Below are 19,634 nucleotides of genomic sequence, written 5' to 3'. Positions count from 1 at the left end.
GGCCCTCAAAAAGTCTGTGATGAAAAGGATGTTTTTGCTTTGTAATGCTCTTTAAAAAAAATAAATAAATAAAAATCTGTATGCAGTTTCATGAGTAGGTTAAAACTGGCTGAACTTTGTGTCCAATACGAAACTAAAAAAAGACACCTCTTACAAAAAGTGGTTTTGTTCACGCCTGCATCGATTCTTCTCTAGACGTTGCTAATCTGGCCGAGTGACCGCTGACAGTGGAGTGCCATTGTGCAAGAAAGAAAATAAACAAGGCTGAACAACTAATAACTACTTTCTAAAGATAAGCACAACTATCGCAGTTTTAGAATGGATGGGGTTAATATCAGCAGATGGTTAGATTGAAAACAGTCAGAATGTAGCTTGGGGCGTGTTTGCATTGAATAACATTAAATTAATTAGAATCATGAATTAATCAGCATCATAGCTACAATGTCACAGCAAAACATCATGAAACGCGTGGCCTTCAGTTTCAGCCACCAAGAGAGGAGTGGAGACGGATCCCCCTTCTGTTGCCAAGGACGTCAGTCAAGGAGAGCTCATCAAGTGGTTACTAAAAGTTGCTCTATTCAATCAATTGTAGCTTCCCATCTTCACTATGGGTTCATGCATACAGCTATTGGTTCAAGAATGTAATAAAAAGATGTGTGGGAGACATGGATCAAGAGGGATCCAGAATTGTGTTCTACAATTGCTGCCTGAACCAGTGCGACCCACAGATTTGTCCACAGAGGACACTATAGAGCTGGAGACCAACAGATGAAAGTGCAACATAAACAAGATGAGATTGTGGACAAATTTCTTCAGGGAGCATACGGAGAGCTTTACAAATACTCTGAAAAAGCTGCTGTTCTTTACCATACGTTTGTGTGTCACTCCTGCTGAACACACTCTATTGTGCTTTAAAGGGGAGGGTCAAAATACATTTACTGTAATGTGAAAACTATGGCATCCTGTAATGGTCACCGGCATTAATCTAAGAAATGGATCCTTTCCCTGGGCTCAAAGTGTTGCATCGTACATGCGGTGGTGTATGCGCTGGCGTCTAATTATATATGAATGCTCCTCGTGGGTGTACACTACTGTATTTTCACTGAGGGAGCAACCAGAAGGATGCTTGTGAGATGACAGGACCCCCCGTAGAGCTGTGTGGGAGCGATTGGGGGCTTAGATTTGGGAGCCATCCACCACTCAGCTCTGCTTTAGCACCGCAGCCCCTCTGTGTGCACAGGTTTTGGCAGCTGTGTTTGTTAACAGGACCTCATTCAACCGCTGGCAAGGCCACTCTCTCTACAAGCTAATAAAAATGTAACAAACGTAATGAGACAAATTTAAATTAGCAAGCTCAGCATAAGACACGTTTGACACTTTGTCGTGGGCCAGAAACGTAAGGAGACTGGTTTGCAAAATGGCTCTGCAAAAAAAATTCCATTATTTGTTTATTTACTTTTCATTTTAGCTGAAAAAACGTCCAAGAGGGCTCCACAGACTGTCTGCTGTTGACACTATTAGCCACTTCAACAGGAGAGAAGACAGTTGGATTTGGATATGCACAAGAAAATCTGCGGCAGGTTGCCAAATCACGCTGAAGCCGCTCACAGACTAAATATAAACAAACTACAAAGAAATTATTCATAAGGACTAGGAGACATCTGACAAGATTTATTTAATGCATGTTGGAAGCTGCTCTCTCAGATACGTTTAGTCTTAATCATCTATATCTGGTCCCTGGAGTGCTTCTTTCTCCCACTTTCAAACGGGGAAGCTGTTTTAGGAAAATGGCTTATGGCTCCAGCGCCTGCCAATAAATGACAAGGCATTTTCTTATTCTTTCATCACATACTCTCCCCTGCAGAAGCACCCCAGTGGCTGCTGATTCACTGCCTGTTTATAGCGGGTGATGATGGCTTTCAAATGAGATTGCACTATAATGAATCGGATATGAGTTTGTGACCACTGACTTGATCTGCGCGCCGCGGTCCTCTGTGAACGCGGGGGGTCTCCCGCTTGGCTCATGCCAGCATTTATATTCTTGTCTATTTCTCAGCTTGAGCAGTTATTCATTCGTTACAATGACGTATTAGCGTTACTCAGACTTTCGTCTCGAGCCATTAGTGAAGTAACAGAATGCTTAAAGATAGCCTCGCTCGCCATTCTGTCTGTCTTTAATATAGAAAGTATGCTCGGAAGATGTACATTAAGGAGGTTAGGCGAATCTATGAATGTGCAAATTAATACAGAGAAACATAAGAGCAACCCAATGTTCCTGACACCCAGTTTCCATGTATGCGCATGTGAACGGCTACACTTCCATGTGAGCCAGTTGATGAAAGGGAGACTCTGCCGGAACATTCATCTGCAAAGGTTCCAACCTCTCTAATATGATTCACTGCTCCTTTATTCTGTGTGGTTTTTTTTTATCATTGTAAAATGAATATCTTTGAGTTTCTCTCTGTTCTGTATACATCACAGTGGGATCTAGGAAACTGTGATGGGCCTTTTTCACCATCTTCTAACATTTTTACAGACTAAGCCATTAATCAAGAAAATAAAAAGCAGATTAATCATTAATTAATAGTTAGTCTTGCATCTCAGTTGTGGTAATCTTTGTGTCTTGGCAACAAAGCTGAATTCAACAACAACAATTTTTCTGGTAAAATTTGTCCCTTCTTTCTCAGAGTAGACAATAAATGATACTCATACTTATTTTAATGTAGAAATAGTGCATTGGTATTGCAGTAATACAGACTTGAAAAACATCTATTAATTAAAGAAGTAATAAACAGAATACTTAGAAATGAAAGTTATTAATCGTAAAATGCAGCAATAATTCACTGAACAATAATGAACATCACTCATGTTTGATGATCTTTCATGGCCTTGCCTTTACAAAAACATTAATTAATTATTACACACAAGTTATGCCTTCTGGAAAGAAGGACAATTTATCAGATTGTGTATGAGTCCTACTGTGTTTTAAAGCATGCACGGTATTTGGGAGGATAAATGGGGCTGGGTGATTGACGAATATATATCAGCTATCTGCAACTGACTGAGTCGCATGTTTTTTTTTCCGTTTTTGTTTTTTTTGGGTCTGGGGTAAGATTTCTATTTTATTTAGCTAATTGATGGTCTGCCTCCTTGAGAATTCAACACAGTAAATAATTAACATGTAAAGTGCAGTTTTAAGTGTGTGCTAATAGCAGCTGGCAGTAGCGTGTGTCTGAGAAGCAAATTAGCTGCACATCGCCGCAGCCGCTGCGCTTTGCATGCCAAGAGAGGAGATGAAGTTACTGTCATCAGCTATGAAGTTTGTAGAGAGGCCTAACATTTCCATATAACAGTCATCGAAATGTTGTGTAACGCAAAAGTAGGTTCACACGGCATTACGACGATGTCTCACTGCCTCTCCTTATCACCAAACACTAAAGGCTAGTTACATGTAAAGACACTTGGGCCAGTGTTTATACTATTTGTGTTGTTGGTATGCGAGAACCCACAAGAGTCCATGTTTCATCATCAGTCCACCAGTCCATGTCTACAGAAAAGTTTTTGTCCAAGCAGCGACTACCCTACAAGGTCAGTTATGTGTTCCTGCATAGACTAAATAAATGCCATCCTGCTGCGCATGTGTGGTTCCAAACGAACAAGATAGTTAAGATAGTACAACAACAACAACTACCTGTGTGTGTCCGCAAAGGAGCACAATCAAGGATTAAGCCTTAAACCAGAGGTCAGGAGCCATGGATCTGTCAGGGTATCATGGCTCCTCACATGTTTCTAATGATCTGGGCCTAATTGACTGATGGCATTGTGGTAAGAACAGATGGATTCATTCATCAGTTAACTTCAACGCATCACTTGTGGATAAATGTGTTGTGTGGTGTTGGTGATGGTAACCATTTTGCATGGAAAAGCCATCATTCGTCCTGAGGATGGGCTGTTCACAGATGAGTGTCTGTTCTCTATGTGCTTTTTGAGGAAGCAACAGACAGACAGACAGACAGACAGACAGACAGACAGAGCTCAGAGTGTAGCTCTGCAATACTAAAAAATAATAACAATTAAAAAAAAGATTTCACTCATTTTAAATAGTAAAAAGTGAAAATCAATGCGTGTCGTACAGTGTTGATATGGTGGCAGGCCGCCACAAATAAATCAATGTATGGGAAACACTCTGAGTCTTTTTCAAATAGTGTCGGACACCTCTGTGAATATATTGGCAAACGCAGGTTGTTGGACTGACATTGACTGGTTGGACAGTGTTAACATATCGCCCCACCCTAATCATAACCCTACCTAAAATAAGGTCTTAACTCTTTCTGGGGGAAAAAAAAAAATTCTGTCTGTCCCACCACAGCTGATATTTTAGGTCACTGCATCTTGAATAGATAAGTCACTGTTGTCCATCAGCACACATAATGAAGCGTAATGGCAGATAATTTGCTCACTGATGCACTGCCTTTTAAAGATGAGACAAATTGATTCCATCACACCACTTATACGGTACTTTTGGTATTCGTGGTGGGAGCATAGCACGGTGCTCACTCGTGCCAGCTTACATGCACAAACACTTCTGTACAAACACATTCACAAATGCTTCCTTACACACTCAGACACACACACACACACACACACACACACACACACACACAACGACACATTGCTATTGCAAAAGGCTGACAGTTTTATTAAAATCTGTTTGCAAACAAATGTTTGGGAGAATGTTCTCCATGGGAGCCACACTATTAAACAAACTGCATGCAGGAGATCAGCAGTGTTTATCTGGCTGGCACACACGTCAGCTGAGACATTCAAACAGTCATGTGTACTCAGTCAAGTGTGCACACCTGCATCTGCCACACATCTGCATAACACAGGCAGACACACACAAAGATACAAGCGTGGTAGCCCAGCTTTCACCTAATTTGGCTGCATGAAAACACACACACACACACACACACACACAGACAAAACGTAGATGAAAGTACAACCGCAGTGATAACAGTTATTTTCTCCACACAGATGACAACACCAAATTTTGCACCATTACCACCAATTTTATTCCAATCTTTGCCATTTATACTCACCTTGTGACATCCAAAGAAGAGAGCTCAAACAGTTTTTAGTGGCTCTTTTAAGATCCAAATGTAAGGTTACTCTCCAGGTGACGTACTTTATCAGTTCAGGTATAATTCAGCTGCTAATTACACAAAAGTGAAACTGTAACAGAGATGCAAAGCTCTTATAACACACCCAACAAAGTCTCAAAATAAGCCATGTTGGTCCTCAGCAAAAAAGGCTGTAAAACTGTGACAAGGCAGCATTTTTATTTTTGGCATATGACTGCAAGTTTCTTTTACTTTGCAAAAAGAGCAACAAAGTCGACACTGGGAGGCTGGAGAGGTGGTGGTGTCAGCAACCAAACACAAGACCGAACCAAACACAGAACTTTTACACTGGAGATTGAATCTTTTCTTTTTTGTGTGTTATTTTTATACTTTCAGACATTTTCTGTCACTTCAGCTTTCAGTAGCTGTTTGCTTTGGTTTACACGGCAGAATTATTTGGTTAAAGGTTCTTTGTGGAACATTTAGTGGATCTTGGTAGAGCACCAACATCTCAGACCAAAACAAATGAGCACATTGGTCATGCCTCCCCCTCTCCTTTCATTCATTTAAAACCAAAAAAGTTGGGTACACACCAATAAAAAATGTTACCGCAACCATTACCCTACACATTAAATGGATGAAATGAGCTGTTGTCAACTCAAGTAGTGTTTTCTTCTCTTCATCCAGCTCTGCTTGTGTCTGTTCCACTCTGTGTATGTCTGTTTCCACGACAAAAAACAGACACACAAAGACCTGAGCAGAACAGACATGAGCAGAAGTAGCAAAACACAGAAGGAGTGTTATTTTATTCTCGTCAAAGAACACCTTTACATAGCAGGTATTTGTTTGCTGCTGTATTAATGCCATATACATTTTTAAAATCTTGTATATTGCACTTTTACGTTTAGCCACCAAAACTACTTGGTTGAGGTTAGGAAAAGGTCATGGTTTTGCTAAAATAACCCTGTGCTCATCACAAAGTATCCATTGTTGTCATGGTTGTTTTAGGCTGGAAGGTTACTATGGAGACGAGTCCCACTACAAGACCAGCCCGCTAAAAGAAGCAAGCATCTCACAGTTTAATACCTTTTTGTTGTGTAAATGAAACCTTTTTCACTGTGGACCAATGTAGCTATAAAACATTGTTGTATGAGATTAGGCTGACAAACCACAGTTAAAATTAACTTTACTTTATGAATGGTAAATTTCACATTTCTTTATAGATACTATGTGTGTATGAAAAGGTTTCATGTGACTGCGCTAAATGTACGAGGTTTAACCTTCCATATAAGATTCATATCAGTTTTGAGAACAGACGTACAAGTCGGCCTTCACAGTTGTCAGTGCAAAGGCTTCATTTTTTACCAACCAAACACACGCTCAGACCTTATTCTTCATCATTACAAAAAGCAGGAGTATAGTGTAGTAGCAGCCTTTTTAAATGGAATATTTGCTGTAACTTTGGCAATTTGATATTTCACTTCTGATTTGTGCAATGGCGGCTATGTAGAAAATATAGTTCAGCTAACATGTTAAGGTTTTAAATGTGGTACTCCTTCCTAAATTCTTTATGCTTTGCCTCTTTTAGTTATTAATAGGAGGACACGTTGTACCAATACAGATTTATTTTGGGATATTCGTGGGTTAGGAGTTGTTGCAGTTTTTCTCTGTGTACAAAAAGGGGACTTCTTCAATTTTACACATCAAAGTCTTACAGGATTTGAGAAGTATTACTGTGTATGACAAAAAAAAAAAAAAAAAAGTTGTATAACACCAAGAGGGAGCTGTGCTAAAAATCTGATAAATTGCCTCAAGTGAGTACCTCAAGTCACCTGAGTCAGTGTCACTTGAAGATTAAAAAGTTTGAAAATGAAAAAAAAAACCTGGGGGTGTAAGCAAAGCATTACAAACAAATGCTTTTTCTGCTGCTGGCATAACACCAAACTGTCAGTGGTCAAGTTGTTGTCATCACTTGTACTGTATAGAAGGCTGCATGAAAAAAAGAAGACAAGACCCTCTCACTGCAAGAGTTATATTCATACAGTGTGCATATCCAGATTCTCATCAGTGGTGTGTGTGTGTGTGTGTCTGTGTGCGCCTTTGTTCCTTTCTACAGCAGGAAGTGGACTTTTTGTCTGTCAAGTAATCTACATCCACAAAGACATAAGAAGTCCAGTATGTTAGGGAGAAACTCAGCTCTCATGAAATGTGTTACTTAAATCGACTAATCTATTGTTAAAATAATGGCTGAGTACAGCCAGGGAGGACAATGCACGTGTAATGGCCCTCACCATACAGTGACTCATGCTGTATGGCAGCACTGCACCAAGATAGAAAATAGAGCAATTTTCTTTTGTGCTCTGGGTTTTTTCTTTATACCACTAGAGACTGCAGGAGGAAAATATCCTTTAAAATTATTTCCTTCATTGCATTTGATTTGCATATGAACCATATAATACGGAGGGGTAATAATGAATTATCAATGACACATAACAATCTAAATTGCTTGCACAGTGATACCAGAAAACATATTATGATAATGACTTCAGCTTATACATTACTTGCATATTAAATTTAATAGCCTTAAAGTCCTAAGTGCCTTTTCAATGTCTTTTCCTTCATTTGACTCCTCTGCAAGTGGGTAAAATCTGCCAGTGTGCAGAAATGTCTTCGAGACATTACAAAGAGTAACTCCTGTTCCTGATAAAACAGCCTTACAGTGAAATATGGTGCAAAACTGTGTCTCATCCGGCACAACAAAGCAGACGGATATCAAAGTAGGAAAGGAATATACAGCAATCAAAGAGCTCATCTTGCCTACTCCAGGTTTGTTCACGATCATTTGTTCTTTGATGATGTCCGTTGACATTGACGAGACATTTTAAACCAAATTGAGGCATTACACTGTGTAATGTAATTTCCAGCATATTTAATAAATCTGCACAGGATTCACATCACGTAGTAATTCAATGACTGCAGGGTGACTAAACCTGTCAGAAATGTCATGAAATATTTTGATGTAAACAACTGGTTGATGGTGTAAGGGCATTGCGATATTACACTTGCCAACGTGGTTTCGAGTTTTCACAGGTCCTTAATGATGACTTACAACTTCTGCTGTGAGTGTGTAACATGATTGTCACTTTGCTCTGCAGGGCTTCCTCCCTGACAATTGTTCAGGTCAAACCAGTCTCCTGGTAATTATGTTTACAGTACTACTAGTTTTTAGTGTTCTTTTGACAAATACATTTTGAAGGAGAGCTAGTTTTCATCTCAACGTGATTTTTTTCCCATACATAGTACAGTTGGTGCTGTTTTAAACACATTATGAGCAAAGTCAGTAGTCAGAGCCATTGCTGAGAACTTCTGCCCTGAAGTGTATCGAGGACAGCCTCAAAAACACAAATTCAGACTTCCAGGGTTTCATACGTAACAACTAGTGATGCACCATATTAAAATTTCTGGCTGATACCAATATCTGATATTAGGATCTCGGATATCGCCGATAACCGATATTACTGATGTCGATATTCAATTTCTGTTCACACTGAAAAGTGAGTGTAAGTAAGTCCTGTGAGAACGTGAAAACTATTCAAAAGAAGCCCAAACCAAATTAGACCACATCATCTTCTTTAATATGTAACAACAGTAAAACATATTTTGACATATTTAATGTTCAAGTCCAGGACCATTTAAGTAAAAACATCTGTGACGTATCAGCAATATCAAATGTAGACACGAAGGCCCTCATGTTAGACAATCATCAGTTTTTCACATCGACTACATTTGTTCATCGGACCGATTCCGATATATGGGGGGAAAAAAACTGTAATATTTGCCAATACCAAAGTGGTCACAGATATATCGTGCATCCCTAGTGACAACTCTGAGATACCAGTCCTGCAACTTTGAAGGTTGGGCTTTCCATATCCTTATTCTTCTTCAGAATTTGGTTCCATCATTTATGGATGAAATACGCCCAAATTTCAACTTGCCATTGTGTAGCGTAGTAGCTTTACAGTGTTTGAGCAGAGTGGTGAGCTAGTGTGCCCAAGCTGCAGCGAGTGGTGGAGGGGGGGTTGTAGATAGATGAGCACATTATGGAAGATGCAACACTTTAGAGTTACATTTTAAGGCAGGAAGGGAAAAAAATCTCTAAATATGTTGCTTTGATAGATTTTGATGAGTTTTTAGGGGTTTATCAGTGTCAAGGGAAGAACATTAAATAGCCCCTCTGCTGAAGGTTAATGATTTATTTTATAAAAGTATACATTTTTTATTATGCTAATAGGTGTAGTCTTTGTTTCAGCCAGTGTCTCCCACTCCTGCTTTACAACACTGCCAGAAACCCTGCCATGCCCGCCTATTTCCATAATTATTTAAATCTAAATAGAAACACTGAAATACAACCAATTCCTAGAAAACAGTCTTCAAGGACTGTTCTGAAATGTCCACTCCATGGTTTCAAGGGTAGTACTTGAAAATAACTGTTTCTTCTGTCTCTTTTTACATAAGTCTAACTTTTTGAATGGGGAGCTCAGTCGGTGCTACAAACTGAAGCTCACATGGTGGAAAACCTTCCCAAACATGGCTACAATCACAGATAAGACTGTTCAAGGACATATGGCTTCCAAAAATGTCTCTTTTTTAAAAAAAAAAATTTATTGGGAAATCACAACTCAATGAAACAGTCTGAGTAAAATGAGAAATTATCAAATTAAAACAAGATCCCCTTATGAGTATTTGGTGAACACTATTCAATTCCAAAGTAAATTGCACTACCAGGGGCATGTTTTTAGACATGGGTGCCCTCTAAACTGGATCCCTCCACTTTCCTCATGCAGAAGACGGCAATGCTGCATTTTAAAGTGTTGAACACAATAGTCTTTTTATATAATAATTCAGGCAGTTCCCACTTTGACATCACATTTAAATCTTGTCATTTTTTTCCTAAAGTGGGTGATGGCTTATCAAAGGGAGATGAGACAGTAAATAGAAATGTACTCAATGTCACGATGACTCATCCAGTGACTCAAAGTAGCAACTACTTAATGCTCCACAGCAGCGTCTCTCAGTGTTTGAGGAAAGCAAACTACAGTAAAAAAATAAGCAAAACTTCTCCGTTCCTGAGTGACAGAGCCTATTAACACAGAGGAGGTCAAATCAAATCAGAAGCCATCAAATTAAAAGTAGCATGTCAACACAGAAATACCCCAGCAAGCTATACCCTGCTGGGCAGCCACAATGCAATAAATTGGCCGGATGATTGGCTATTAAAAATATGTGAAATTAGCTTTCATTGCATAACATCTATCACAGTGTGAGCCTTTCAGCATAATGGATCAGGCGAAGGTGAAAACTGAATTGGAGGAGAGAAAAGAATTACTGAAGGGCTCAGTGGCCGGTTTTAACTTTCTTTTAAATTTGCTCTTTTTCATGTGTGTGTATCAAGAAAGTGAGGATTTTAATAAAGATATGTTGTTTACCTGCGCTCACACTGAATAATGTATATATCTAAGAAATTGAATATGAAGGACTAGGCCTTGGATTTTGTTATTAAAAACCACGGATCTAATAAACTAAAGTAGCGGAAGGTCTGTTTGACAGATTTCACAGGATCATAAGCTCATCCTGCATTCACGGATACAGCCAACAATGGCTGACACAGAAGTGTGTAGCACACAGATGATAATGATGTTGTGAATATAGAGATCAAAGTCTTCTCGCTCTGGTGATTAAGCGTCCTAACAAATGCATGTATGAGGACAGCCTTATCACCTAGGACCACACAGAGGCCTTTCCATATCTGTCGCTCTCAGATGGCCAACCTGCGCCTGCCATGTGCTACGCTGCCAAATAAAAACACCACAGGCATTGCCTCTGTGGCCAGCCTGGCCTGTTCATTTGACTGATGAAAGAAATCATTCTCAGTTTGGAAAACGAAAAAGTTTTCAATGCCTTATCACTTCAGGACAACTAGTCGGTAATTAAATGAAGCACAGGAAGTACAAGTCTGGAGAATTTGTTGGGCTTGTTAAAACTTCACAGCTATTGTTAACTTGTTTACTTTGGCTCCAGTTTTGAGCCTAAAGCACATTCTGTGCATCTTTTTTGTTAACTGGGAAAATTATCTTCATTAGTAAACAACTGGAAAAGGAAAATAAGAGTGGTACAACATGATATAAACACTGTGTTTCATTTTTAAAATTGCTTCTGTGCTTTTCACCTTGCCTAAGCAGAAAACACTTTTCTGTTCGACGTGCAGCTTGTTTTCCCTTTTACACAGGTTGATAAATTGGCTTGACCCCTCATTTGAGCGTCTCCGAAGGTTTATAAATGTTCTAAACCGGTGTGATTAAGATCGGCTTCAGTCATTACACTAATGGACATGCATTTTAATTAATGACACCCTCATTTGCATCCCATGTTAATTATCTAAATCATTTTGTCTCATCTGTTCACTGTAATTAGCACCTATCAACAGCTTCACTGAATATTTCCGAGAGATAACAGTGCTCTTCCTGTATTTTACTACTAAAGAAATGCTTGGTTACTTAGTTGGTTGCTTGGCAGTGTGGCTTCTGTCCCTGCCAAAGGCGCCATTACTACATTACATCTTACATAGCAGATAGTTGTTTGTTGCTATATTAATGCTACAGTAGCTTTATAATGTAGTTACTACGACGTGAACCACAGTACATAACTTGTACACTGGGGGTGGGATGTATCCTGCAAAATTCTGCTAACAGCGGAGATAAATTAATGTTTCTGAATTTGAAACTTTTTAAATTTGATTGTATGTGCGTGCGGGTGATAAAATAAACATTTTGCCAAAGGAAAAAGCAGCATAATGTGTCTTAGTAAGCTGCTGAGCCAATGTGTTTTCTTAGAACAGCTTCAATGTGCCTTTGTATTTGATCTCTGAGTCTCTTCAACTCAACTAGAGGGACGATCTTCCAAAAGATATTCCTTCATTTGTTGGTTTGATGGTGGTGGTGGTCTAACATGTCAGTCCAAAATCTCCCATAGGTGCCTGGTTGGGTTGAGATCTGATGACCGTGAAGGCCGTAGCATACGATTCACATCATTTTCGTTGTCATCAAACCATTCAGTGACCCCGTGTGCCCTTTGGATGGGAGCACTGTCATACTAGAAGACAACAGTCCCATTGGACAGAAATGTTCCTTCTCAAGATATAAATTATCACTCACAACAGCTTTGTATTGATTTTCTAGTGATCCTTCCCTCTAAGGGGACATGTGGACCCAAACAATATCAGCAAAAAATAAAAATAAAAAATAACAGAGCTAGCGGATCACCTCAATGAAGTAGTCAAGAGTTCAGGTTTTTCTTTTAGGTTGTCACCTTTCTGTAAAAACAGCAAAAGTAACATCAGCTTCCTGCCTTGGTTTCCTCATAACCAGTTCCATTCAAGAAATCATCAAACAAATAACCCTCCACAGAGTTGTTTTGTTTTTTTTGTTTTTTTTCAACATTACATTTCAAGACTTTACTGGCAGTAGTTAAAGCATCAATAAGTGCTGACAGTGGGCAGGGGTAGACTGTCTCCTACACGCTGCATTCACACACATATGTTGTGTGTTGTACAGCAGTAGAGTTAACAAGCCAGCTTTCATCTAACTCTTTAAATTCAAACACACAGTGAAGCTGTTGTCATTAACCTGTGTTTTACATTTCTGTTGTCAGCAAGCTTCGACAACAATCAATATTGATTTGATCAACTCAGTGTAGCAGCAGAGCAATTACTGTTCACCTTGGTTAAATGGTGGCGTTCAAATCGTTATTTTAGGCTCATTCAGTTGTCTGACTTTAAAAACTGAAAAACAAATGGATAAATTGTAATGAAACACGCCGTAGATGACTGTGCAAAGCAGGATGGGAAAGAACTAAGTTTAACCAGCTGAAATTAGGCATCGCAAGAGAGAAGAAAGTAGAGGAGACTGAGCCATATCCCTGTTGTTTTTGGTGTTTCAGTGTGGACATACTGTTTTCAAATCTTTTGTGAGGATACTGTCAAAATCTTAAAAGGAATACAATGATAGATGAATATGTCAGACCCTGAATGCATAATTCAACTGTCTAAGACTGACAGAAAAAGTCTGCAGCCAGACACTTCACTGAACAACAAAAAGAAATGAATTCTTACCTGAGAGTAAACATCTCCACAGGAGAGTATGCTGACACAGTGATAAAAGCAGACACGGTTTCCCTCTGTCTCATGGGTGTGGCTGGCACCATGACCATAAAGTTATTATCCAGTCTGTGTTCAGCAAGAGGGGGCTCGGTAGGGTTCTGGTAGAGCCTCACACCGCCAATCCTCCTCAGCGGAGTGGAAGTGTAGGAACCAAACAGCCCTTCCTGGCTTGAGCGGATGAAATTGTCCTTCCTGGACTCCTCTGAGTGGCACTCTCCTGCTTCTGTGGACTGCAGCATGTAGTAGAGCTCCACCGGGGTGCCCTCGGACACTTCGAGGTTCCTCTGGCGTCCTGGCACTACACTGGGCGGGCTGAACCAGCTGGCAAGCGGCTGCAGTTCAGCCACACACAGCCCAAGTTCTCCCCTCAGCTGGCAAGTACCACGCACCTCCTGGGTTTCATGGAAAGCAAACATGTGCACGCAGGGCAGCTTGTCGATGGCACTGTAGTCGTCCCAGTCTCTGCCTGCAACATAAAACAGCACCTGGACTCTAGGCTTGGCCAAGTGAATCCGGGTGTTCATGATAAAGGTCTGCACCTTCCAGTTAAAGGTAAAAACAGATGAGGCAGGAAAGGTCCCCGGGCTCTGTAGGAGCTCCAACGGGACAGGTTGCTCCACAGAGAGAGGCCCATAGCTCGTGTTCACGGAGGGCAGACTTCTGGCCTGGTAGATGAAGAAGGGCTCAGTTCGTGACATCAGGCTAGAGTTCCTCATGAAGTCCTGGTTGGCTTCCTTCAGGAAAAATGCCAAGTCTGCGTTGAGCAGCTGATAGTTGACGGGCAGGTATGTGGGGAAGGAGGAATATCTCTGCAATCCCTCTAAGACTCGACAGTCGACTACTAAAAGACAAAAGAGAAAAGATGAGTCAGGGCAGGTTCAACATAGAATCATTTTTTATAAACTGCTTTGACAAAAAACACATTGTGTATACAGATTATCTTTAAGCAAACCAGACCCTTGTATTTAGTGACAACAATATAAACTATTTGAAGGTTTTGTGTGCAACATTCAGAACCACTGGATGTTGCAAGAGTAACAGCATTTCTGACCTAAACGAACGGGCACATCGGCCACACACTGGCGTTGTGAAGTACACCAACTGGCCAAAGAGTCCTCTTTTCTTCACCTGCCTTTCCCTTTCTCCACTCCAAATGTGTTTGTTTCCACAGTCTGTCTGACCAGAGCAGACCCAAATGTGGAAACAAACACACAAAGAGTGGAACAGAATAGATACAAGTGGAGACAGACTCGCAGAAGAAAGCCAGAAAACAGTTGCTAACAATGAACTGAAATGAAACAAGCGCGCATAAATCTGAAAAATACAACCACAAAAATGCTGTGTTTTGAATACTTTTGAGACACAGGCTGAATGCAAGATTGCAGTTCTTCTAAGCGGTGTGGGAGAACACTTTTGTTTAGTTTATAAATGTGGGAGGACCAACGGTTTAAAACGGAAGGACTCAAGTGCACTAAACTCAGACTGCAACACACACAGAGGAAGTGTGACTTCAGTCTCCTCTAAACACAGCATGATTCCACTGTATCTTCACATAGCAGAGGGTTGTTTGCTGATATATTTACTATATTTGTGCTACATTTAATGCTATATTTATGTTTTGCACCTTAACACACATTCTCATTGTGTTCAACTTTAGCAGGTTAGTTAATCACTGCACTCACATGCATTAATCATTTTAAGCATCAGGCCAAAGTTGTGATTTTATTTTAAATGTAGCAGCAGAGTTAATTCCATTTAAGAAAAAAGATTAGATAAAATCAACAACTATACAGTCACGTTGAATGTTAAAGGGACATTTAATTCCCCTTTTTTTTCAGCTTGATGAGTTAATTCATCATCTGACATGAAGAACTCAGAGATGCGGCTGCTCTTATTGGAGCCACTTGCGGCAGAATCAGTGCAAAGACGCCATGCGAGGCGTACGGGGACTGAAAACTTCATAATGGCTAACACTGTTTTCCTTATTTTTAGAAGAAACAACATGATTAATTTAATCTGTACTTATATAGGCACACAGCAAGTTACCATCTCAAATATTTTCACCAGACTACACAACAGAGGGGTCTCGTGAGAATTTTCACCCTGGAACAAATGCATGCTGGGACATCTGCTCACTCAGTGAGCTCAAAGAGTACATTCATTAAACTACACATTTTCAGTCACACAAGTAAAAACAAGTAAGAACAACTCAAGTTTTGAAGTGACCTGAAAAATAGTTATATTTTTAGGAGAATTAACTTGAAATTAACATATACATCTACTTTAAATAGACTGGTGACCTGTCCAGGGTGTCCCCTGCCTTCGCCCTAAGTCGGCTGGGATAGACTCCAGCCCCCCCGCAACCCTAGTGAGGATTAAGCGGTGTATAGATAATGGATGGATGGATGGATCTACTTTAAATCAGCAAGAAAGCACGAGTTGACTGCACTAAACTTCTGTCTTACAGTGTAGCATGGTGTTTTATTTAACATGTATAGTTATGGATGTGTGTGGTTTTTTTATGCCATTTATAATCTCTGACTCATTCCATTGTATGTATTGTTGGCAATCGACAATGGAATTACTGTAGGTTGTGGAGTTACGTAAGTGGCTGCGTGCGGTAATTGCACCTAAAAAAACCTAAAAGAAAAAAAAAAAGGCCAAAAAGGAAATGCAGGCATCTGGAAAGATTTTGTATTGTCTGAATGTTCAACCTGTTATAACTTGTGCTGAAACAATGAAGCAAATAATTGATCTGCAAAAAAATAATCAACAACATTTTTGCAATCAGTTAATTAAGTGTATCCCCTGGTTCCAGCTCTTCATTTTCTGCAGTGTCATTCTGTGCTTATATTTCTGGATTTGTTGCCATAAGTCTACCATAATACCACATAAGCTGCGAGGTAATTAGTTATTTAGGAATATGCAGCAGTAAATTCTCAGTTTATGAGTTTTACAGACGATGTGTATGTTCAAACACACGGAGGAGATGTTATCAGTAATGAAATGAACTAAAGGCAAAATCATAATTGCAATCAAAAACAGTGTGTAGCATCGCCCTCCAAAGCACAAGAACATGTTCACGATACAGACTGATAATTCCTTTGTTATCACCTATGACCCAACTGGTTGAAGAACTGCGCAGCATGCATAAAAAGAGTTTTAATCGCAATAAGAGTGGGCTTTGACCTTCTTCTCAAGAGCAATCTGCTATGTGATTACACTCCCTCAGCACACTCCCATTTTCATGGTAGCTGCTGGAGGATTTCTTCCCTCTGATCACCCTTGTAAATCAATGTCCCAACAGGTTCCCAATCAGACGAGGATTTGTGATTCATGCTCCTCTTGGCCTCAGCGCTGCTGTCCCACTGAGGGATGTAAGGCGGCAGAAGAAAAAAAAAAAAGTCCAAACCTCGAACCGAGCACAGAACCGGCCTGACTTGAAGAATCACTTAGCTGCTTTTGAGTGCAGATATAGACTTTGTCTTTTCGACAAGCAACACGGACTTCTGAGCGGCAGAACAGCGCAGGGTAATTTGTATTTTTCCGGAACATGCGGGAGCTTTGTGTTGAATGTTGGCATGAGGCATTGTTATATATGTGGCATTACGCTGCTGGCAAATGAATAGCTTTATAGGCCAGAAAGACAGAACAGTCAGGAACAAATTGATCTTCGGGTTCCTGGGTAGTAGCATTACTCTCACACCCGTGACGGGGCCCTCATGTGTCGGGTAAGGTGAAAGCAAAGCGCTCTCTCCGCTGAGCTCCTCAGTCTCTGTGAAGTGTGTTTGGAGTGTGATTTATTGTCTTCTCAGTTGACAGAAGGGGTTAAAACGTGCTGATATACACGAGATGGAAAATATAAGATTTCTTACACAGATCACTCATAAACAAATCATGAAAAGAAATACACGTTAGGTTTCAACTTGCTATAGCATTGTATTCACATGACTTCCAGATTGTCCACTGAGCAGCAAAAAATAAAATACAATAGTACTAATAGTATAATAATAGTAGTAAAAATGGTAAAAACACTTTCTTTTTGGTATAAAATAAAAACTGATTACATCTACTGGCATCAAAAGGTCCATTATTAAGCATTTGATCCAAACATTACAAGAATTCTAAAAGGCTCTTTCAGAATAACACTTTGTTAAATCTCTGCAAGGCTGCTTTGATAGCATCTAACACTGCCAAGCAACAACAAAAAAACCCAGAAGCAGACAAAATGAATGAGCCTGTAACTATTTACAAGTACAACACTAAAGCTAGTTCAAGAGCCTCTGAATAAAACTATGTGAAGCAAGACCTTGTTGGAGAAAGACTTTTGTCAAACTACTCAGCATACCTACCAAGTAATTGAATTCTATTTAAAGAAAATCAATGTGGCACACATTGTGTACAAACAAACTGCAACAGCGCAGTCATCTCTTAATAAAATGAGTAGCTAGTCTGGTGGAAAGGAGGAAATGGGACAGAAAATGGAAAATCCAATACAAATTACAACCTCAGTATGTCTGCACCAAACCCTTACTGTGTCAGGACCATGAAGTGTGTGTAGTAATTACTGAACTGGACAATCAGGGATGAACAAGGTTTAAATAGCATTGACTCGCATTTAATTTAACATTGTCTCTAACTCCTGCATGGCTTTTAATGAAGACAGTCGAATCGGGGGAGTTTTATAATGCAAGCAGTCTTTGCAGTGTATTTCAGAGTCTGGATGTGCACAAATATTTGAGAAGCACTTCACCTAGAGCAGGCATAAGCATGCAAACCTTGTTTAGGAACGAGTGCCTGGAAACTGACACTGAATTCATAAACTAGAAAATAATCCTATCTAAAGCCAAATAAAGCCTAGAAATCTCCAAACCCAAATCCAAAATAATCAGAATCAGCAAGTCTGTGTTATGGATTGGAATTAATAAATCATGCAAAGCTATTTCAAGATGAATCACTTGCTCCTTTGTTCTAGGGAGGAGAAATTGAAAAGCACAGTGCAAACCTACTTTTTTCAAATTCCAGCACTTCTTTGTTTTTCTGTGCAGCAGGGATGTAACTCAGATATCTGGACCCCCCCGAGAAAATGTTGCTTAAGGCACTCATTTTTAATAAAATGATTCCTTTTGAATGTGTGTGGGCCCTCACCGAGCTGCAGCCCATACAACCGTCACCATTTACACCCACTAGGAGTTTCACTGCTTTGCAACAGAGACTGGACTTGATGCAATAATATTGGGGACAGTCACAACTTCCCAGGTACTGTAAATCCAATGGGATATACAAGTGTTCCATATTACATGAGTTTATTCAAAATTCTACAGGATGTACTGTTTATAACATCGAGGGACATTATAGTGAGGGGAATAGTTGGGCTAACTTACCTGGGCACCAACCTGGGAAGGGCCTTCACAAAGCCTTCCATCCATCTATTATCTATATACTGCTTGATCCTTACTAGGGTCATGGGGGGCTGGAGTCTATCCCAGCTGACTCAGGGCGAAGGCAAGGGACACCCTGGACAGGTCACCAGTCTATCACTGGGCTACACTTAGAGACAGACAACCAAGCATACTCACATTCACCTACGGACAATTTAGAATCACCAATTAACCTCAACATGTTTTTGGACCTTGTGGGAGGAAACCAAAGAACCCGGAGAGAACCCACGCTGCACGGGGAGAACATGCAAACTCCACGCAGAAAGATCCTGGTGTCCCCACCGTGACGCAAACCAGCAACCTTCTTGCTGCGAGGCAACAGTGCTACCAACTGCACCACCTTGCAGTCCCTTCAAAAATTCAAAAATGAATTCAAAAAATGTTTAGAATAATTAGAACTATATGTTAACTATAATTGTAAGCTGAAAACTTTATCCGACTGTTTGTACTTTGCGTCTTAAACAATATTAGTGCTTTTTAGCTGCTTGCCTCCCTCTGAGTGGTGACAGGTGGCGACTCACAGTCCTTTGAAGCATCCATTTGGGGCAGTTTACACTAAAAAGGGTTTTCAAACAAAAATGACAGCAGTTGTACTGTGAATTCTGAGAATTGCAGCACATTATTTAAATTGTTGAAATTTTAAAACGCTTGTAACTCTATCACGTTACCAGACTTCCACTACAACATTTACTGCGGTCAAAGAAATGTACGATTCATTTAATTCAGATTCATCTTCATTTTGTTGCATGTTTTGCCTCTTTTTTGAAACTAAAAATAGGAGTGTAGCGATATAAGGAGAGTGTCTGTATGTGTAACTGTATGTTGTTCATATGTAAGATAGTTACTGCTGCATTGCTG

At 40.0% G+C, this 19,634-nt stretch overlaps 1 protein-coding gene across 1 annotated transcript in view; it reads right to left on the bottom strand.

Annotated features, from left to right (window-relative positions):
- The window catches only part of si:dkeyp-14d3.1 (transmembrane protein 132C), a 152,794-nt gene that overhangs the window by 105,429 nt on the left and 27,731 nt on the right, over window positions 1-19,634 (bottom strand). Inside the window, exon 2 of the mRNA XM_008306080.1 lies at window positions 13,288-14,176. Coding sequence (XP_008304302.1) covers window positions 13,288-14,176 — 889 coding nt within the window. The remainder of the gene's footprint in view (window positions 1-13,287; window positions 14,177-19,634) is intronic.

The sequence above is a fragment of the Stegastes partitus genome, unplaced genomic scaffold (genome assembly GCF_000690725.1).
Source record: "Stegastes partitus isolate 25-593 unplaced genomic scaffold, Stegastes_partitus-1.0.2 Scaffold44, whole genome shotgun sequence".
NCBI lineage: Eukaryota > Metazoa > Chordata > Actinopteri > Pomacentridae > Stegastes > Stegastes partitus.
The sequence above is the reverse complement of the archived record's forward strand: the minus strand, read 5'-3'. Positions and strand labels throughout refer to the sequence as shown.